The 18597-nt window shown below is 50.7% G+C and overlaps 3 protein-coding genes across 5 annotated transcripts; 1 reads left to right on the top strand and 2 right to left on the bottom strand.

Annotated features, from left to right (window-relative positions):
* Nucleotides 1-398: 398 nt before the first annotated feature.
* Nucleotides 399-8944, bottom strand: GNPTG (N-acetylglucosamine-1-phosphate transferase subunit gamma). Its single transcript, XM_042438213.1, has 11 exons — nucleotides 8852-8944; nucleotides 8724-8775; nucleotides 8527-8606; nucleotides 8324-8378; nucleotides 8126-8209; nucleotides 5352-5445; nucleotides 5157-5271; nucleotides 3958-4040; nucleotides 1987-2112; nucleotides 1500-1581; nucleotides 399-1057 (listed from the first exon to the last, which is right to left on the bottom strand). The coding sequence occupies exons 1-11, from the start codon at nucleotides 8919-8921 to the stop codon at nucleotides 948-950; spliced, it is 951 nt and encodes a 316-aa protein (XP_042294147.1). The 5' UTR covers nucleotides 8922-8944; the 3' UTR covers nucleotides 399-947.
* Nucleotides 8466-12124, top strand: TSR3 (TSR3 ribosome maturation factor). Its single transcript, XM_042438214.1, has 7 exons — nucleotides 8466-8605; nucleotides 8723-8774; nucleotides 8851-9372; nucleotides 9783-9976; nucleotides 10836-11009; nucleotides 11636-11699; nucleotides 11778-12124. Exons 3-7 carry the CDS (start codon nucleotides 9005-9007, stop codon nucleotides 11944-11946), a joined length of 969 nt encoding a protein of 322 aa, XP_042294148.1. The 5' UTR covers nucleotides 8466-8605; nucleotides 8723-8774; nucleotides 8851-9004; the 3' UTR covers nucleotides 11947-12124.
* A 1898-nt stretch (nucleotides 12125-14022) lies between these two features.
* Nucleotides 14023-18156, bottom strand: UBE2I (ubiquitin conjugating enzyme E2 I). 3 transcript variants are annotated; one of them, XM_042437734.1, is made up of 7 exons: nucleotides 18003-18156; nucleotides 17595-17674; nucleotides 17413-17496; nucleotides 17203-17275; nucleotides 16883-16992; nucleotides 15783-15862; nucleotides 14023-14654 (listed from the first exon to the last, which is right to left on the bottom strand). In XM_042437734.1, exons 2-7 carry the CDS (start codon nucleotides 17658-17660, stop codon nucleotides 14591-14593), a joined length of 477 nt encoding a protein of 158 aa, XP_042293668.1. In that variant the 5' UTR covers nucleotides 17661-17674; nucleotides 18003-18156; the 3' UTR covers nucleotides 14023-14590. The 3 variants fall into 3 exon arrangements, with proteins under 3 accessions (XP_042293668.1, XP_042293669.1, XP_042293670.1); XM_042437735.1 differs by having other exon boundaries at nucleotides 17925-18098; XM_042437736.1 differs by lacking the exon at nucleotides 18003-18156 and adding an exon at nucleotides 17780-17911.
* Between the last annotated feature and the right edge of the window lie 441 nt (nucleotides 18157-18597).

The raw sequence follows: 18597 nt of genomic DNA, 5'->3' as shown, positions 1-18597 counted from the left end.
ATGGCTGGCAACTGGCAGGCTCATGGGAACAAGTCTCTGCGTCTCTAAGACAGCGGTCCATGGTTCTTGGAAAATAACTTTGGGAGCAATTCAATTATCAGGTTAAAAGAAACCCAAGCTCACCGTTGGAGACTTCAGCCCCAGACAGAAGACTCAGGAGGATTAGCCTCTTAACTGCTGAGGCTCTGAATAAGTCTCAAACTAAAGGGGGGGGGGTGTTCAAGATCCTTTTTAGTCCTGAGACACAGTTTGCGGTGAAGGAAAAAGAGGTTTACAATTGCTTTATCCTTAGGGGGACCCAAAGAGCAGACATCTTTCACGCATCACAGCGGCTAGCAAACAATAAGAAATTAGGACAGCAACTTACGTTCAGTTAAAAGACGCGTCAGTAAGGCTTCTTAAATCAACCAATGCATTTTATAGGACGACATTCCATCAACCAGCAACGCAGCCCACAAGCAAGGGGCAGAAAGACAACGAAGGCAGAATCATGGTGCCTTCTCTGAATGGGTTATAAATCCCACAACAAGCAACAGGGCACTGCCCCTTTCAAATGGCTGAATGGGGAGCCATGGCACCTTTTCTGGACAGTAGGGAGTAGGGAGAGTAGACAGTGAGGAGGTGTAACAAAATGTTCTCTGATGGTAGTGTTATCAGGACCTGTAGTAACAGAGTGGATCATTCAGAGGCAGATAGAGTACAACAGCGATGGCCATGAACTGCCTCAGGCACAGCATCCCGGCACAAAGGCACCCATGGCTCCACTCACTCGCTATCACAGCCCCAGAGGCACAGTTGGGAGAGTCCTGTCGGGAGCAGCCCTGAGGAGCCTCTGCCTTTTGAGGAAACGGCCCACGCACGCTCTCCTTTCACAGTTCCATCTGGATGGCCAACGGCTGACTGACGCTGAGCAAGCCAACAGATCAGTTCCTTGGTAGGGAGCCGTTCTAGGCCCCCGCATCTCCACGCAGCTGCCGATAAGCCTTTGACAAAACAGCAGGAGCTGACGTTTCCACCACAAGCCTTTTTGCAACGTGCTTTTCATCACTGCTTTCAGCTGTAACAGAGAGAAATAATGGAACAGGTCTTACTGAGGTCCATACAGTCTACTGGCAGAGCAGCTCCTAAGGGCTTTAGATGGGAGGCTTTTCCCGGTCCCACCTGGAGATAACTAGCCATTAGTAGCATTACCCTAATTAGCAATTATTTGACAAGGAAAGCTCCATTCAGTGTTCATGCCCTGCATATTTTAAAAGGTGGACAGAAAGACAGAACCACTTAAGTAAGACAATCCCCTCAAAGCGAAGAACTCAAACAGTCTTGGGCCCTTGCTTTCTTGGTGGACAGACTCAGGCGGAGTCATCTAGTAAGTGTTTGGGAAGTTCCCTGAAGAACCTCCTACTACATTCCTACCTTTATTCTCAAAATTTCATACGTTCTTAAGACTGCAACTATAGTAAGCAATAAAGAGGAGGGGGAGGGGGACATGTCAGACTTACTTAGGACAGTTTCATATGCAACACCATGCTGACTTAATAAATGTTTAAGTTTCTGCAGATCTTCAGAAAGTTTCTTGTAATCCTAGAGGAAGGAAGGGAGGAATGTTTAATCTCAGATGGGTTCTCCACAAGCATAAACATCAATGTAATAACATACAAAACATCCAGGTAGAGAGGCCTCGCAAACAAAAGCAAAAAGCATGAATACTGGCATCCTTCACATCAAGACACTGATTCTCTCTGGGAGACATCTGTAAACACAGGCCTGAGGCACAAAGTCTTGCAAAGGAGCCATGGGGCATTTCCAGTGCCACTTATTCGCCCCACTTTTAGCTGCAGGACAAATATTAATCGAAAGCAGGGGGTTGTTTGTTTGGTGACTTGGTACAACATCCCTCCTCCTCCCCACCTGCTTCCATTTGATAAGAACTACACAGATCAGCCAAGGTTCCCAGCCAAGGAAGGATCTGAGCACCGCTTCATGTACCTTATTGCACCTTTCCAAGGAGGCAAATGTCTCCTGTGGGGATTTTGTTCTCTTCTCTTCTGTTTCTCTTGCTGATTTAAAAAAGCTAGCTTCTTCATAGATCTCTCTCAGCTTTTTCTTGTATCCCTGGGGGAAGGGGGGGTACCAAAACAAACCTAGTTTTAAATCAAGTTCCCTGTTCAAAATTCATGTACAGTCCGATCCCTATATTTAGTGCAGTGTATATAGAGGAAGGTAAGCAAAAAGGGAACAGGTCTAGGAACATAATAATAATAATAACAACAACAACAACAACAACAACAATAATAATATACCTATTCATAACAACAGTCAACATCCATAACAGTCCAATAAAACAAATATACAGACAATAATACAATTTCCCTAATCCCCTTAACCCTCCCTCCTTCTGCTAAAACTACACAAACATCAAGACACAATACAATATCCCCAGTACAGTGTTCTTAGTTACAAATTTTGTAACTAAGGGTTAACGCAGGTTGAATTATTCCAAGAGACCATCAGAAAGAGAGGCGGAGAAAGACTGAATGGATCAATTTGGTTAATTCAGCTATGAAGAACAGCTTAGGGAGCTATGTATATTTGCTGAGCCAACTTGGGCCCCTTCTGGGAGAAAGAGAGCATACAAATACAAATACAAATGATATTACTAAATAGAATAAAAATGCAATGTATGCTTAGCTTGCAAAAGGTGACAAGATCATCACCTTTAAATAACAGAAGGAGTAGCATGTAGAAGATAGAGCAAGCTTTTTTCCTGCTGCTCCAGACAGAAACATGAACCAAGGAATCCCAATTACAAGAATCACAAGAAAAAAGATTCCAGATAGATATTGGGAAGCACTTTTGGATGGCAAGAGCTAATCAACAGCGGAATGAATACTCAGTAGGTCATAAAAATAAAATAAAAGTGTCATCTATAACTCAAACAATTGTTCAGTTTAGTATACCAGCAATATTTAAAAGTGTACGTTGTTGGTACACACATCTGAACAATTATCTGAGTTATTTCTTTGCTGTTGTCATTTCTGACTTAGTGGCAACTCTAAGGCAAAGCTATCCCAGCATTTTCTGGGCAACATTTCTTCAGAGAGGGCTTGCCTTTGCCTTCTGAGGCTGAGAGCGTGTAACTTGTCCAGGGCACCCAGTAGGTTTCCAGAGCTGAGCCTGAATTTGAACCCTAGTCTCTAATCTGGGTAAAGAAAGAGACAAAGGGGTTGTACAAACAGCTGCAGCCCTGACCCAAGGAGCGGCTCCTTTTCGTGCCATGGAAAGGGTGCCAGGCCCAGGCCGCTACGTGTATATGGCGCTCCTTTGGCGCCACATGGTATGGACGCACCGTGGAGGAGCACCATGGCGCCTGGGGGCGGAGTCGGGGTGTGTGTCATGTGGATGCAATGCCTCAACTCCACCCTCAGGCCACCCTTTTAGGCCAGTCTGTTCAAGGCCTAAGATTCAAATCCACCACTCCATCATCCAACACTCAAACCTGGCTCCTCAGTTATTTCTAAATAATACATTTCTTTATTAAACTGCATCTTATAGGAAATGAGTTAATTTACTGTTTCAGTTTTTTATCCAACATGCTGTAAACTACACAATACAACCATACACCTGACCCACAGATCACCACATTTCATATTATTTAATGGCGGCGCATGCACACGGATGTGCTGATAAAGCCCACTAAATAGTATGGGGTGTGGCCTCCCCCTTTTGTCCCATCCAGTGGGGACCCTGGAACTGAACCCCATGAATGGGAAGGGTCCACAGTAGTTGTACCCAAAGGCAGCCTTTCCCCAAGCCTTAGGAACTGTAGGCTCCAGGAAGGCTAGGCATGGAGGTCTGGCCATCACCACAGACATCCAAGGGCTCTGGAGCAGCTTCTGCCTGGAGAGGAAACCCACTCTCACCCTCCGAATGGGAAGCACACAGAAGTGGGAGATTTACCTGTTCTGTGATGAGTTCATCATACAGCAACTGCTCCACTGCATCCCATTTTTTCTGGAGCACTTCAGACAGGGCTGGATACACTGCAACAAGGAAGCATCTCTTTCTTTACCTAGGCTGCTTGGCTCAAAGGGAACATCTGATCTGCTTCCAGACAGAGGGAGAAGGCTGGAGCCTTACAGTATCCTAAAGGTATGCTAGCTGCAACAATCCCTGATGCAGAGCCATGACTAACAACACAAAAGCCTAACCCCACAGGGAACCACTGGACCCAGTAGCCAATGTGGCCGCAGCAAGAATTGTGGGAGCTGAAACGGGTGCTACAGAAGAAGCCTACGCCTTGCCTCATCACCAACAAGGTAAAAGGCAAAGGCATTCCCCATTGACAAGGTTGTCGTGTCTGGCCGTAGGGGCCGGTGCTTATCTCCGTTATGAGCCAAAGTGCCAAAGAGCCAGTGATGGGAGCTCACCCCATCATGCGGCATTTGAACTGCTCACCTGCCGGACCTGTGATCAACAGAGCCAGCGTCTTACCCCTTGAGCCACTGCATCCCTATAACTAACAAGGACTCAGCTCTATCCCAGCAGCCTTCCCCCTCTCTTCCACTTCTTCATCCAGATGCCACTCTTGGAGGGGGGGGGGGTTCTCCCTTAATTTTGTTACCACTAATGTTTTGCACTTCTGAAAATTTACTTAGGATTCTGCTCAACATGGCAGTGCACCCCTCACGTTTCCAACAGCCACGGACTCTTATCCTAGCAGCAACTACCATCTGACTCTGCTGTTAACGGATGTAACAGCTGTATTTTTTGCATTTATCTAGCAAAATTTCTCAGTACAGCTGTGGTCCCAAAATAATCAATCTCAAAATGCAAACATCTTAACAGTTCAGACATCTCTGAGTAACATCAACACAGCAGATCAGAAGGCTGTTAAAATACAGTTGAACAACCAAGAGAAAATCCCTTTGGTCTTCCTCCTTTTTGCAGCCAGCTGTTTCTCACAGACAGCCAGGGTCTTGGGCGGCTCAGTGAAGCCCAAGGGAGTTGCGGGGAGAAGGGGCTTGTTCCCTGGAGGTTCTGATCTACCATTCAGCACCTCATCCAAAAGGTCCATTCCAGCAGGGACCCGGCCTAAAGGCCTAATCTGAAGGGCTTCGCACCAGAGTCCCACCCCTGAAAAGATGTATTTATCGTACCTAAGAGAGAATGCGGGTGGCACACAAGTGGCGTTTCAAAGGTAAGGGAATAAACACAGGTGCTTGGTTCAGACACGTGGGCCAACCTGTTCTTCTTTCCGCATACAAGAAGTACCTAAAAAGCAGACAAAACGGAAGAAGTGAAGCAAGCATAACCAGGAGAAAGCCAGGTTCCCTCACCATTTGTCCTCTTACCTTTGTCTCCCTGTTCTTGGTTTCACACGAATCGCCATCTCTCATCCACATGCCTACAAACGTCTTGTTTTCTATTTCCCATTCATGCCAGATTCTAGATGGAAACCAAGTATATCAGAGGGGACTGTGTGACAAACAATCATGAAACTGAACACAAACAAATATTGGCAAAAGCTGGCTTTTAAAAAAAATTGCAGATTTAACTGTTCAAAAGTTAAATCTGCAATAATGTAACCTACAACTATCAAGATCATTCCAGTTTGGTTCCTGCCTTGGTCACTCTGCTGCTGGGGAGGGATGGGTGTCTCCTCCCCTTCCTCTGGACATCTAAGGGGAGTCCGATTCCTTCGGACACAGGATGCCTGGGCGCTGTATGAGGAGGCAGGCGGTCAATTCCATCTAGAACGGCCGATTCCCAAAGGCAAGGCTGAGAGACCACTGCTCAGGCCATTGGCCATTATGTGATGGGATCCTAGCTCTCTCTTCTCCTGGACACAAAACTCCAGGAAGGTCCCTCTTCATTAGTTTCAGAAGTCATGGAAAGCAGAATTTGGAACTGTACCAAGAAGCCTATGCTCCAGTCCCCCCATAACTGAGTGGTGACCTGTGACTTGGGTGGGGGTTGTTGGCATTGACAAAGCTGTTTTTAAGGGTTTATCCCTTCTGCTAAACACAATGGGAAAAAAGAAATAGCACTGAGTTTTCAGACAGTGCATGGGCCTTCAGCCATTTTGCCAGCGAAGTTGAGGTGTTCCCTCAGTGTGCCTTTAAAGCAAGCATTACGAATGTGGAACCAAGGTGTAGCCAATGCATCTTAGGCAGTGTGCGATCAGTGCTCCAGCTGAGTCTTCGAAGGGGAAACCTCCCTCCCCAAAGTGAAATAATAATTCTGTGACTGGACAGGAACCTTCAGAACTACAATCCCATTGTGAATATGGGAAAAACACAAATAATAAAAACACCATGTTTTTACCTGAGAGGACACCTCTCTAGGAATTTCTAGGTCTTTCAGTGCAACTCTATGGTCAACGTCTGACAGACACTGACTATATAACTGCAATGGAGGAGCTACAAAGGCCTAGTAGAGCATTCTCTCTAGGAATCTCTAGGTCCTCCAGGGCAACTGTGGTCAATGTCCGACAGGTACTGACCATAGAACTGCAATGGAGGAGCTACAAAGGCCTAGTAGTCACTCTAGGAATCTCAAGGTCTTCCAGAGCAACTCTGTGGCCAACGTCCGACAGACACTGACCACAGAACTGCAATGGAGGAGCTACAAAGGCCTAGGAGAGTGTTCTCTCTAGGAATATCTAGGTCAGGGGTAGGCAATCTTTTTGAGCCGGGGGCCGGGTTGCTGTCCCTTAGACAACTGGGGGGCCGAAGTCAAAAAAATAAATAATTTAAAAAAATTAATTATATAAATAAACCAGGACAAATGTAGGACAAAATTTTCAAATGGTAGACACTTTTTTTAAAAAAATGGAGGACACGCGAAAAAATTTGCTGATTTTTAAAAAAATGTTAATATAAATGCATGTTTCTGAGGCTTCTATAGACAATTGCCCCCTAAAGGCCCTGGTGGCAATCGGCAGCAGGATCGGGCTGGGGCCGGTCCCAAGGCCTCGCCGGGCCACATCCGGCCCGCAGATTGCCTACCCCTGATCTAGGTCCTCCAGGGCAACTCTGTGGCCAACGGCCGACAGACACTGACCATAGAACTGCGCTGGAGGAACTACAAAGGCCTAGTAGAGTATCCTCTCTAGGAATCTCAAGGTCTTCCAGGGCAACTCTGTGACCAACGTCCAACAGACACTGACCACAGAACTGTGCTGGAGGAACTACAAAGGCCTAGTAGAGTATCCTCTCTAGGAATCTCTAGGTCCTCCAGGGCAACTCTGGAGTCAACGTCTGACAGACTCTGACCATAGAGCTGAACTGGAGAAGCTACAAAGGCCTAGTAGAGTCCTCTCTCTATGACTCTCTAGGTCTTTCAGTGCGGCTTTTAGTTAAAGTTGAGCACAGAGTTGGACTGGAGGGCTTAGATATTTCTAGAGAGAACATATCCATCAAATCCGTGAATAATCAAAGCTTCAAATATCAATGCCACAATCATCGAAGGATGAGTGTAATTTAAAAACCGGTGCAGTTGCTGCTTGTGAAGTCACCTCTTTATAGGTAAGAATGCCTTCTAGATGCTAATTTGACTGCAATCTGTTATGAGACTTCAGCTAAGTCTGTGGTTTGACATCGCAAAGCAACCTCCATGTTATGTGCTTTGCTATTTCTGCCATGCTCCGTGATTTGCCATTTTGACAATGACCAGCCATTAGGGTGGAGCTGAGTCTCTCCTGCGGAGGCAAAGCAGAGAAAGGAAGCGCCTGCAAAGCCATGCATCCAGAGGCATTGCAGGGAGGTCCGAGGGAAAGGAGGCCAAGGAGGCAGCCTGGGAACTCAGTTCTTTTTGGTCCCCCCTCCAGCTTGCTTAAGGCAAGGAGAGTTCGTAAGCTCTTCTTTGGTCCATTAGTCACACAGTCCCAGTCCCTGACATAGACAAGATGCTTCCTCTCATCTCTCATCTCCTGGCCTTTGCGCTCCCCATGCTGCGAGCAGCAAAGGAGTGCGGCTAAAGATACTCTGGGTTCATGGAGACTCAGCGGTACATAAGCAAAAGTGGATGCGGGGGAGAAAGTGGTGCCTTTGCAAAGGCCCTCCCGCAAACCGCCACCAAGTCCAGAGCGCAAGGAGGGCCTCAGAGTCCTTTGCGGGGCTTTTACCCGAGGATCCCGCTGTAGGCGTTCCAGCGGAAGGTCTGTTCGTGTTGCGTCACATTGTGGAAGGGGCAGAACTCGTACTTGTACCTGGAGGAAGAGGAGGAAGAGGAGGAGGAGGAAGAAGAGAGGGAAGGCCGGTCAGCCCAGCAGATGACTCCCTCCGCGGACGGACGGAGGCCCCGCTTCCCCAGGAAGACTCACATGGATTCCACGAAGCTGAAGCACTTCCCTGACAGCTGCAGGAGATGAGCCGGTCCTGCGAAGAGGAAGACAGGAAGGAAGGAAGGAAGGAGGGAGGGATGGAGGGAAGGAAGGCCCCTGCCTCCTCTGGCCCCGGATGAGAGCCAGCCCCGGGGCCCCGCTGCCTCCCTCCCTCCGGGAACCGCGGCGCCGGAGCTACTGACCTGCGGGGTCGGAGGGGTCTGCCTTGGGCTGGAGGCGGTGCGAGGGCGGCGGCTGCGGAGGCAGGAAGGGGTTGTTCAGCCTGGAAAGAAGGAAGGAAGGAAGGGGGGCGGTGAGGAGGAGGAAGAAGAACGAAGGAGGAAGGAAGGGCTGGCGGCTCCGCTCCCTCCCTGGCTCCCTCCCTCTCCCTCTCTCTCACCCGAAGCTGTTGGGCTCCTCCACGACCTTCATCTTCCCTCCGGCGACCGGCCCTGGAAGAGAGGCGGAGGCTGAGTGGAGGGAGGACTAAGACAACGGGGCCAGGGCCCTCCTTCCTTCCTTCCTTACCCGCCGCCAGAAGAAGCAGCAGCAGCAGCAGCGGCCTCCCGCTCCTCCTCTTCTTCCTCGCCGCTGCCATCTTGCTCCGCCGGAAGTGGCCGAGGTTCTTCTTCCGGTTGGCCTCCGACCCGGAAGCGCGAGGAGGGCAGCGGCGAGGCGGCGATGGGTCGCCAGCGGAGGAGGGCTGCGAGGAGGAGGCCGAGGGCCGGGCCGGCAGAAGGGGAAGGCGAAGGCGAGCCTCGGCGCAGAGGGGCCTCGGAGGAGGAGGAGGAGGCGGCGCGAAGGCTGAGCCCGGATAGCTCTCTGTCTCCCGCAGCCTCCCTGGAGCCGGAGCCGGGCGCTGGCGGGGCCCCGTCTCCCGCTGCCCCTCCGCGCCTCTTCCTGTGGGAGCTGGGCCAGTGCGATCGCCGGCGCTGCACCGGGCGGAGGCTGGCGCGGAAGGGGCTGGCGCGGACGCTGCCTCTCGGGAGGCGCTTCGGGGGCCTGGTCCTCAGCCCCGCCGCCCACCGACGCCTCTCCCCCGCCGACAGGTAGGACAGGGGCCCAGGAAGGAAGGCAGGCAGGGCGGCCTGCGAGGAAGGGAGTCTTCCCCAGGGCTTCGGCCTCTGGGGCTGCGAAGGGGGCCCTGGGAGGCCATGGTCCGGAGGCCCCGTCTCTGCAGAGGCAGGAGCAGCCCTGGCCCCGGGGTTCCCTGCCTCCAAAGGCTTTCCTGAGACGCCGAAGGTCACAGGCAAAGCAAACAGCCTCTGAGAATCGCCCCCAAGAAACCGCCCGGGCCCTGCCTCCTTTGAGCCCCGGCGGAGGAGGGACGCCAGCCTCCGGCTTCTGCCTCTTGGCCTCCCAGGGCCTGTGGGCAGCCCTTCCTCCGTCTCTAAAGCGCAGGGAGGGAGAGCGGTGGCAGAGGCCCCGGCGCTCCTGAGCACATCTGCCTCTTTCCCAGGGAGACGGTGGCCCAGAGCGGAGTGGCCGCCATCGACTGTTCGTGGGCCAAGTTGGACCAGACGCCATTGAGCAAGACGAAGGGAGGCTGCCTGCGGCTGCTGCCCTTCTTGGTGGCTGCAAACCCTGTGAATTATGGCCGGCCCTGGAAGCTCTCCTGCGTGGAAGCCTTTGCTGCCGCTCTCTGCATTGTGGGTGAGGATGGAGAAGAAGCGGTCCTTCTGATCTCCCTGGATCACTAGAGGAGTCCCTAGCGATGCTGATCTTGCAGGAGCTTTGTTTCCCGCTCTTCCTTCTGCTCCTGAGAGCCCCTCTGCCCTGCTGCTCTCTCTGCATCCTTTGGCTGTCCTCCTGCACGGCCCAGCATAGTGTTGGGGTACTATGGGGCTCCCCTAGACCCTCCGCAGAGCCCCCACCCGCTGCCTGTTATGTCTGGAGGAGAGCAGAGGGCTGGCCACATATCCAGACACTGGAGCCGGCCAGGGTGCTCCGTGAATGGGGGGCTCTGTGGCTCTAGCCCAGTGGTTCCTAACCTGTGGGTCGGGACCCCTTTGGGGGTCAAATGACCCTTTCATGGGGTCGCCTAAGACCACTGGAAAACACCTATTTAATTACAGTTATGAAGTAGCAACGAAAATAATTTCATGGGTTTGGGTCACCGCAACATGAGGAACTGTATTAAAGGGGCACAGCATTAGGAAGGTTGGGAACCACTGCTCTGGCCAGTCCAGAGTGAGGGGCTTTGGTCACACAGAGGCAGGAAGGAGCTACTAACTGCTACAGCGTGACTAAGGGTAGGCACAGAGTTAACTTCAAGCTAAAGATAGGCCAGGCTGCATTTCCTTAGAGGCATATACTGCTTTGTAGGTAGAACTCTTCTTTGTTTTTGATTTCAGCTCAGACTTTGGAGACCTCCGCCTTCAGAGTTCCCTCATGTGTCAATAAAGTGTATGTAGCGTTGCAGCCAGAGCTTCAGATGCAGAGAAGTGAAGGGCTGGGTTTTACACAGTTACTAGAAGCTTGACAACGGATGCCCATCTCTTTCTTGTTTTAGGATTCTCTGATTTTGCCACAGTTCTTTTGCACAAATTTAAGTGGGGAGAAGCGTTCCTTGATCTGAATAGAGATCTCCTAGAGAAATACGCTGCCTGTGCCAATGAAGAGGAAGTGCTGAAAGTAGAGAGAGAATTTTTGGCTCATGCACAAGAAAAGGAAGAATTGGAAATGGGTAAGAAATGCTAGGAGGATCCAGGCCGGTTTATTGCTTCCTCCCTAACACTCAGTGTATTGCCACCTCCATGATACACTTTTCTGCTGTTCCTGAATAGGTGGCATCTACCATTAAGTCCTGTAAATCCACGGGCTCGTTTCTTGCGTTTTGCATCAGACGCTCCCAATAACCCCCCTTAAATTGCCCCCTTAAGTTCATGTGCCAGGTCTCTTTGGCCTTTTGGCCTCTCTGACAAGCTGCCATGTTTCCCTGTACATGCATCACTGGCTTACACTTTGCCCTCAGTTAAGAGGCTGGAAGGACCATCCCTTTCAGCCTAAACCAGATACTTCCCAGTTCTTTGGAGTTCGGTTTAAGCCAGGCAGAACAGGCGCAAGGATGCCCTGCGTCTGGGGCAGGCCTACACATCCCTCTGCCTGCTGACAGCCAATGCTTTGGGCCCTTATGGACAGCTGCGCATTAGCCCTACCTTGCTGGGACTTCATCGTACTTGTAGTTTTATTTACAGTTACGTCTTAAGTATTTGTATCTTGTACAGTGAGATTTATAGAAATGGTTTTCTTGCTGACATTTCAAGAAAGAAAAAGGGAAGAGCATAATAGTCCTGATTTCTTTGTTTCCAGACCCCTTTGATGTTGACTCTGGGGTGGAGTTTTCTAATCCCAACAGGCCAGTTGGAGTTTCACAGTAAGTCCTCTAAGGTTCTCCTTTCAATACCTTCTGGACTTATTATTGGCTTGCATTAATGATGGTCTCCGGTTGCAGACGGATTAACGAAGATGAAAGTTCGGAGGAAGAAACATCAGGAGATGAGGATGAAAAGAGCAACAGCAGCGACAGCAGCACTCCTGAGGATTTGAATGCCCCCAGCGCTGTTCCCAGCAAGCCGGCTGCACAGGAGGCCATGGAAGACATAGTGACTCTCCGGCCCTAAGACTTGTCAGTGCTTTGGCAAAAACACACTTAGAATTAACCTTGTTTCCACTCCCAACCACGGAAAGAGGAGCCATTCATCGGCTACGGGCTTTTGTCAGTCACCTTCCCCATCCAGCGAGTGGCTTTTTGGCTCACACTTGGACTGGGCTTGCCTAGTAAATTCCTCTACTGCAACAGCCTCCTCCCCATTTTCTTTTCTTACCAGTTTCGTGTCTTGATTGGGTATTGCTATAAGGAAACTGTCAGTATGTTTAAAGGAAAGAAACAGTGAAGGGCTCTTGCCTCCATGTGTTTCTGGAAATCCTGCCATTCCCTCTCTGAGAATCTACCTGGGAGAGGCTGCAAGTGGCTGGCGGGCAGCGAATAGGGCATTTGCTGCCCTGGCTAGTAAAGTGTCATCCAAGCCTTCTGGCTTGCTTCTCCTTTGAGCTTGAGGGTCAGCTGCATTGCTGTTACAAGACCAGGCAGTCTAGGTCATGGTTTTGCCTTCCTCCGCAAAGATAGATGAAGGGATAGAATCTGATGTCCCTGGTCCCCTTTTCTGGACAGATAATAAGAAAAGCAGTGACAGAAAGCTTACCTTGGTTTCTGGTAAAATGGAGCAAGGTGCCATGCAAGAGAGAAAGGTTCACTGGTTTTTCATCAGATGAGAAAAAAGGCATGTTTCAGCGGGGAGAGAATTAATATGAGTGTTTAACTTCAAAAACGCATCTGAGAAAGACTAGTCGACAAAAGCTTGTGCTGCCAACTTTTTTCTTTCAGTTAAGTCTCAAAGGTGCAATAAGATCTCTCTACATAACTTTAAAACTGTCCTGCAAAATAGAGGCTTTGGTGCTAAGGAACGCAGAACCGTAAGCACCCAGCTAATTGCATTTCTGCACCTTGTTCACTTTCAGGGGCTTGGACTCCTTTGAAACTGTATTGTTTGTGTGTTGAGTGTGTGGGGTGAGTTTGGAGTGGAGGGATTCTATGCAGTCTGTCATGCCAGTTTCCATTATAAAGTACCCTGGAACTCAAAGATGGGGATGGGGCAAATGGGTTGAGCCAACAGGGAGAGCAGGCCTTCTGTTGACAGTGACCCTCTGAGCCCTGGTTCTGCCGCCCAAGAGAGACCCTCATCCTGGCATTCCTGAGAGCTGAGCAATTTTTCCTCCATTGTTCCCTTCCTTGTTTTGAGAAGGTAAAACCCACTCATTAATATCTTTTAGAACGACTGTGTATATTGTGTCCACTTCTAAGATACAAACTTTAAAAATTACAATTATGGTTTGTTTCTGTTTTCAGGCTGGCCAAAGTGTACACTTTGGTAATGTTCCATATTTGTTTACTTTTAATTTTTGTAGCTACAGTGGTACCTCGGGATACGAAATACCCAGGTTACGAATTTTTCGGGATACGAAAAAATGCCATTGGGAATAATTGTTCCCGGTTACGAAAAAACTTCGGCGCTATTTTAAAAGGAACCGCGGCTTTTCCCCATTAGCGCCTATGGCAATTCGGCTTACGAAGGCTTTTCGGGTTACGAACAGTGCCACGGAACGAATTAATTTCGTAACCCGAGGCACCACTGTACCCTGTAAACACAGGTACTCATAATTGCTTACCTAAGAGCATTTTCTGCCAAGGATGTTGCTTGATTAGTCAGCCCCCTTCATGAAGGACAATAGAGGGCTTTGGTGAAAAGGAGAAAAGATGTTTGACAATCGCACAAGAAGTTAAAGTATAAACTTCTCTCTGATGTTGGGCATGTTGTTCTCACAGGATCATGAAGATGATTACAGCAACAGCCATGTTACTGTTACAGTTCCCAGATTCAAGCATCAGGGTTAGATGATTTCCACATTAACAGCAGTGAAATGTATGCAGCTTTCTTTACCGCAAGAGTGGTGGGTCTCCTCTCCCAGATCTGTTGGCTCAACAAAAGCAAGGGGTTCGGTGGTATTGCCAACTGGCCAGTCCATGCAACCAGCGCTGCCCTGGCTGCTGCCTGGACTGAATGTGGCAAGTGGTTGCCGGAGGGGCTTCTAGGGAAGTGACAGAAGAATTATTATGGGGGAAAAAAGAGACAACAAGCTTTATAGAAACAGTTTATTTACTCTAAACAGCAACACAGACAAAACGCCATAAACACAAAGGAAGTGATGCAGAATCAAGATGCTGGCTGACTTTGGATCTGAGGCTTCTAAGCAACAACAACCTAATTCCTTACTGATAGAAGACAAAAAAGGGCAGAGGGTTGGTTTTATTCTTACAGCCAAGTAGAGGCAAAGTATTCTAAACAGTTTAAAGCATGCCTGCATCAGAGAGCAAAGAAACTAGAGATACTAGTGAATTTATAGAAGTATAAAAGTTTATAGTTTTACAGCAGTTGAAATACTGACATCAATATTAAAATAAAAGCAAGTTTTACGTAACAATCAAAAATACAAAAGACTGAAGGAAGAGACCCTGTATGAAAAAACGGGGGGCAATTCAGCAAATTTAGAACTGTATACAAGTGGCGAATATGGAAAATGGCACACAGACAACCCCCTCCCCTAAGTGACTATTAATTGTACATAGCGACATTAGATTTGCAAAAGTTTTGTAAACAAGTTCTTGCCAATTAATCCCTTCCTTTAAAGATGCTGGATGACAGAAGCTTATGATGGTGCAAACTTCTTGGCTTGTGCTCGAACCCTCTTTTCATATTCCACTCTGTTTTGGCTACATAAAGGGGAAAAAAGGAACTTGGTTTCCAAAGAACAGAGTTGCACAAGGCGTTCACTACTAAAGTGAGACGACTGGAGCAGCCTGGCATCTGGGGCTGACCCCCAACAGTCAGTCACTATCCCTCTGGCAGACAAGACAAGAGGAATCCTTCCTTAATGCAACTATCAGCCATACCAGCCTCATTCTATCAGACAGACCTCCAAAAACACCCTCCTTATGTGTTTCACAAAACCCAAGCCACCATGCAGGCTACACATACTCAGCCATCAAATATGGGGGCAAAAGCACACTTTCCTTCAGCCACACTTAAAGCGACATAACAAAAAAGTTATGGGTTTTTTTTTTGCTCTGCATACACTGGCCTTTTTTGCAAAGGAGAAAGAAAGCAGATGTTTAAACTTTACTCAGTCCCAGCATCAGTTTATTTTTATGTTGCTCAAAGATGCTCAGAAAACAATCTATCCAAGACCTTTCATGGGATGCAGAGCACTAAACTCTTCACACACACTTCTCCAGGTCTTCACTGCCCAGTTGCCTCCTCCCTTTCCTGCACCTTTGTGGGGGAAGAATACTAGATAGTGGACAGGAGGCTACGGAATAACCTCTCTTGCCCCACTCAGAAAGCTGAACGCATGATATGTGCTCCTCTGTCTATGGAGACCCAATGGGTGACCCTGGGCAAGCCACACATACTCAGCTTCAGAGGAAGGCAAAGGCAAGAAAACCCAGTGATAGGTTCTTGCCTTAGGTTGCTGTAAGACAGAATCAAAGCAAAAATACAAAACGGCTAATGATCTGCAAAAAGCAAGGGAAGTGTTCTACAGAGAACCATGGAGTAAGAGCTATTACTAGAGGTGGACATCCAATTTCTGCTTGAAAACTTCCCAGTACTTTCTGGGGCGACCTGCTCCATTGCCAAGGGCTGTGCTGGGGCCCATGCTCTCCCTGGCAGCGCATCTGACACCAGCGAAAGCTGCTATCGCTTCATCTCTTCATCCTTAATTCTCTAGGCTAAATTACCCAACTACAACATTTGGTACAGATGAAGCTACGGTTCTCTGAACTGCTTTGCCTGAGAGGGAATCCAGTCATGAAAGACCCTGGTTTGACAAAGCTACTCACCAGTAGATTGTGTAAGCCTCTGCTTGAGCTGGGTCTTGAATATTTGGTTCATTTAGGAGTTCTTGGATTCCTAACAAGATCTATAAGCACAGAAGAAAAGAAGGCTTCAGCTGAGGTTGCCAACATGGGTTGAGATCCTCATGAAGAACTATCCGGTCTGCCCTCCCAACCATCCACCTATTATCTGGACAGGCCCCCAGTCCAGGCCACAAGCAACTGGCAAAGAGCAAGTGGCCCGAGAGGCGCCCGGCCAGGCCTTGGTAGGCAGACCCAGAACAGTAGCAGCAGCAGCAGCATCTGTAGAGGCCTCCGGAGGACCTGGCAGCGTCAGCAGAGGAAGCCACCATTCTCTGCAGGGACGCAGCCAGAAGCTTCTCAGGGACTGCCTGCTCTCCTCATTACCTGAATGGCTTTGGGTGCAGGTCCTGAAGCTAACGGGGCTTTTGATTACTTTCGATTTTGGGTTCAATTGAGAATTCTGACCCCTTCAGTGACTAAAAAAGGTGGATTGCAATAGCATTAAGCCAGACTTACAGCTCAGTTCATCACTAGCAAGATCCTGGGAAGGGTGATTTACTGCCATGGATTTAAACCAAACAAGCATGACTTTTTAAAAATGTTGAAGACTCCCTCATGCAGAAGTCTCTAAACATGAAACGTGGATTTTGGGTGGGTTTTTTGGGGGGGAGGGGGCTCTGTGAATGCCATGTTCTAGAAGGGTTTCTCCCCGACGTTTCGCAAGCAGCATCTGTGGCTGGCGTCTTCAGAGCACCTGCTGATGGACTATGGGAGTTTGTTGGGAAGGGAAAGGGAACAGGGTCAGTTTAACTGGACAGTTCCATCCCCGGGTAAAAGGGCAAGGCAGTAAGCAACAGGAAGGGCTGACATCCCAGACTCTTGCTGCTGGCCTAAAGACAATACTAAGTACTTGGAAAACCAGTCTGGCTTGTTACCAAGTTACTTCCCAGGCGTCTAGGCTTTAAACCTGCAAAAAGGCCAGTCCAGGTTGACAGCACCCCTCAGAAGACGCTTTCCACCTTCAGCCGAGGCAAAGGGCCACCGACTGGATCGGGGCGAAGGCCGAGCGAAGTCCCACTCACCTGTTTAATTGTGATGGCAGGCCTCCAGTCCTTGTCCTCTTCTAGGATGGAGAGGCACACTGTGCCTGAAGGGTAGACATTGGGGTGGAACAGAGGGGGCTCAAACTTGCCTGCGCAAAGAGAGACGGGGTTGGCGCCCAGAGCGCAGCCTTTGCAAGTAGAAGCGCTTCGAGGAAAGGCCCAGGGAGGACGGAGACGGGAAGCCCCTGCAAGCCCCACTGGGAGGAGGCCTCCCTCCCTGGAAGAGCCAAGCCCTCCCCGGCTGAAGCCTCCGGAGCCTTTGTCCAGGGAAGGGAGAGAGGGCCTTGCGCCAGACTCACATTTTGGGGGCGAGGAGGGATAGTCGTCCTTGAAGAGCATCCGCAGCTTAAAGAGGCCTCCTTCCCAAGGCGTCTGCAAGGGAACAAAGGCCCAGGGAAGGAGGGAGGGTGGCCTTCAGCCCCGGCTGGAGCCCCCTTCCCTTCCCTCGCCCTCCCAGGCCCAAGAGGGCAGCCTCCCCTCCCTCCCTCGCTCCTCCTGAGCAGCCTTACCCCTTTCTTCCCCGGAATGGCGCACTCCCAGTTCATGAGGTTCATGGTGCCGTCGGGGTTCTTGGTGGGGACGGCCACGAAGCCCTGCGGCGGCGCGAGAGGAAGGGGTCAGCCGGGAAGGGCCCGCGGCCTCCCTGGGTCCCTGCCTCCCTCCCGGGTCCCCTGGCGCCTTCTCTACTCACGAAGGGGTGGTCCTTCCTCCAGGCCTTCCTCTCCTGCGCCAGGCGGCTCAGCGCGATCCCAGACATCCTGCTCCGGAGCTCTGAGCGGAAGAGACAGAGAGACAGACCCAGGGAGGGAGGGAGTCAGAGGCCGCAAAGGCACCGGGAGGAGGAGGGAGGCCTCGACCGGCACGGACCCCCCTGACCTTGGCCGCCCCTTCCTGGCCCGACCGATTGACCGACCGCCCTCGGGGCCCAGAGGCGCAGGCACAGGCCTACTCCCGCCGGGGCCTCTTCGCTCGCTTTCTCGCTCGCTCGCTCCGTTCCTCGGCGGAGGAGGAGGAGGCCTACCGCGTAGTGGCCAAAGGCGCGTGTCCCGGATGCAGGCGGCGGCAGCGGCGGCCAATGACCCGGATGTTTCCTACTCACCTCCCCCCTTTTGTCTCGAGCTTGGACTTTCCCTCGCAGGAAGCGCAGCGCGTCGCTTCAGAACGTCCCTCGACGCGACCCGTCCGCCCGATAGCGCCTGCGCAGTGAGCGCCAATGCGCGCGCGGGAGGCCGGAGCGGGCTCAGGGAGGCTCCGCCTCCGACCCGCGGCCAATAGGGAGGCGCGGAAGGGGCGGGTTGCTATGGAGACCGGGCGGACGGGGCGGTTCCCGGCGAGGACCCGGATGGGGTTCGCGGGCCATCCGATTGGCTCTGCGGCGCGACGGGGGCGGAGTCTGAAGCGCTGTCCGGAAAGTACGGAAGCCTCGGAGGCCCGCTTTCTTCCGGTCGAAGGAGTACGCGCTGGATCCGGGGAGAAAGTGAGTGCTGGCTGGACGCGTCCTTCTCCTCCTTCCGCGGGAGAGAAGGGCGCTCCGAAGGGACGGACGCCAGGGAACGCGCCGTTCCTCCCGTTGAAGGACAAGGAGCCGCAGAGTCGACCGCGCCTCCGCCGCGGCTGCTTCCCCGGAGAGGCTGCGGAAGGGGGTCGTGGGCAGCAGCGCGCTCGGTTCCCTAGGCGCCAGAAATAAGACGCTA

Source organism: Sceloporus undulatus, chromosome 8 (genome assembly GCF_019175285.1).
Source record: "Sceloporus undulatus isolate JIND9_A2432 ecotype Alabama chromosome 8, SceUnd_v1.1, whole genome shotgun sequence".
NCBI lineage: Eukaryota > Metazoa > Chordata > Lepidosauria > Squamata > Phrynosomatidae > Sceloporus > Sceloporus undulatus.
This window is presented reverse-complemented; position numbering and strand designations above follow the sequence as displayed.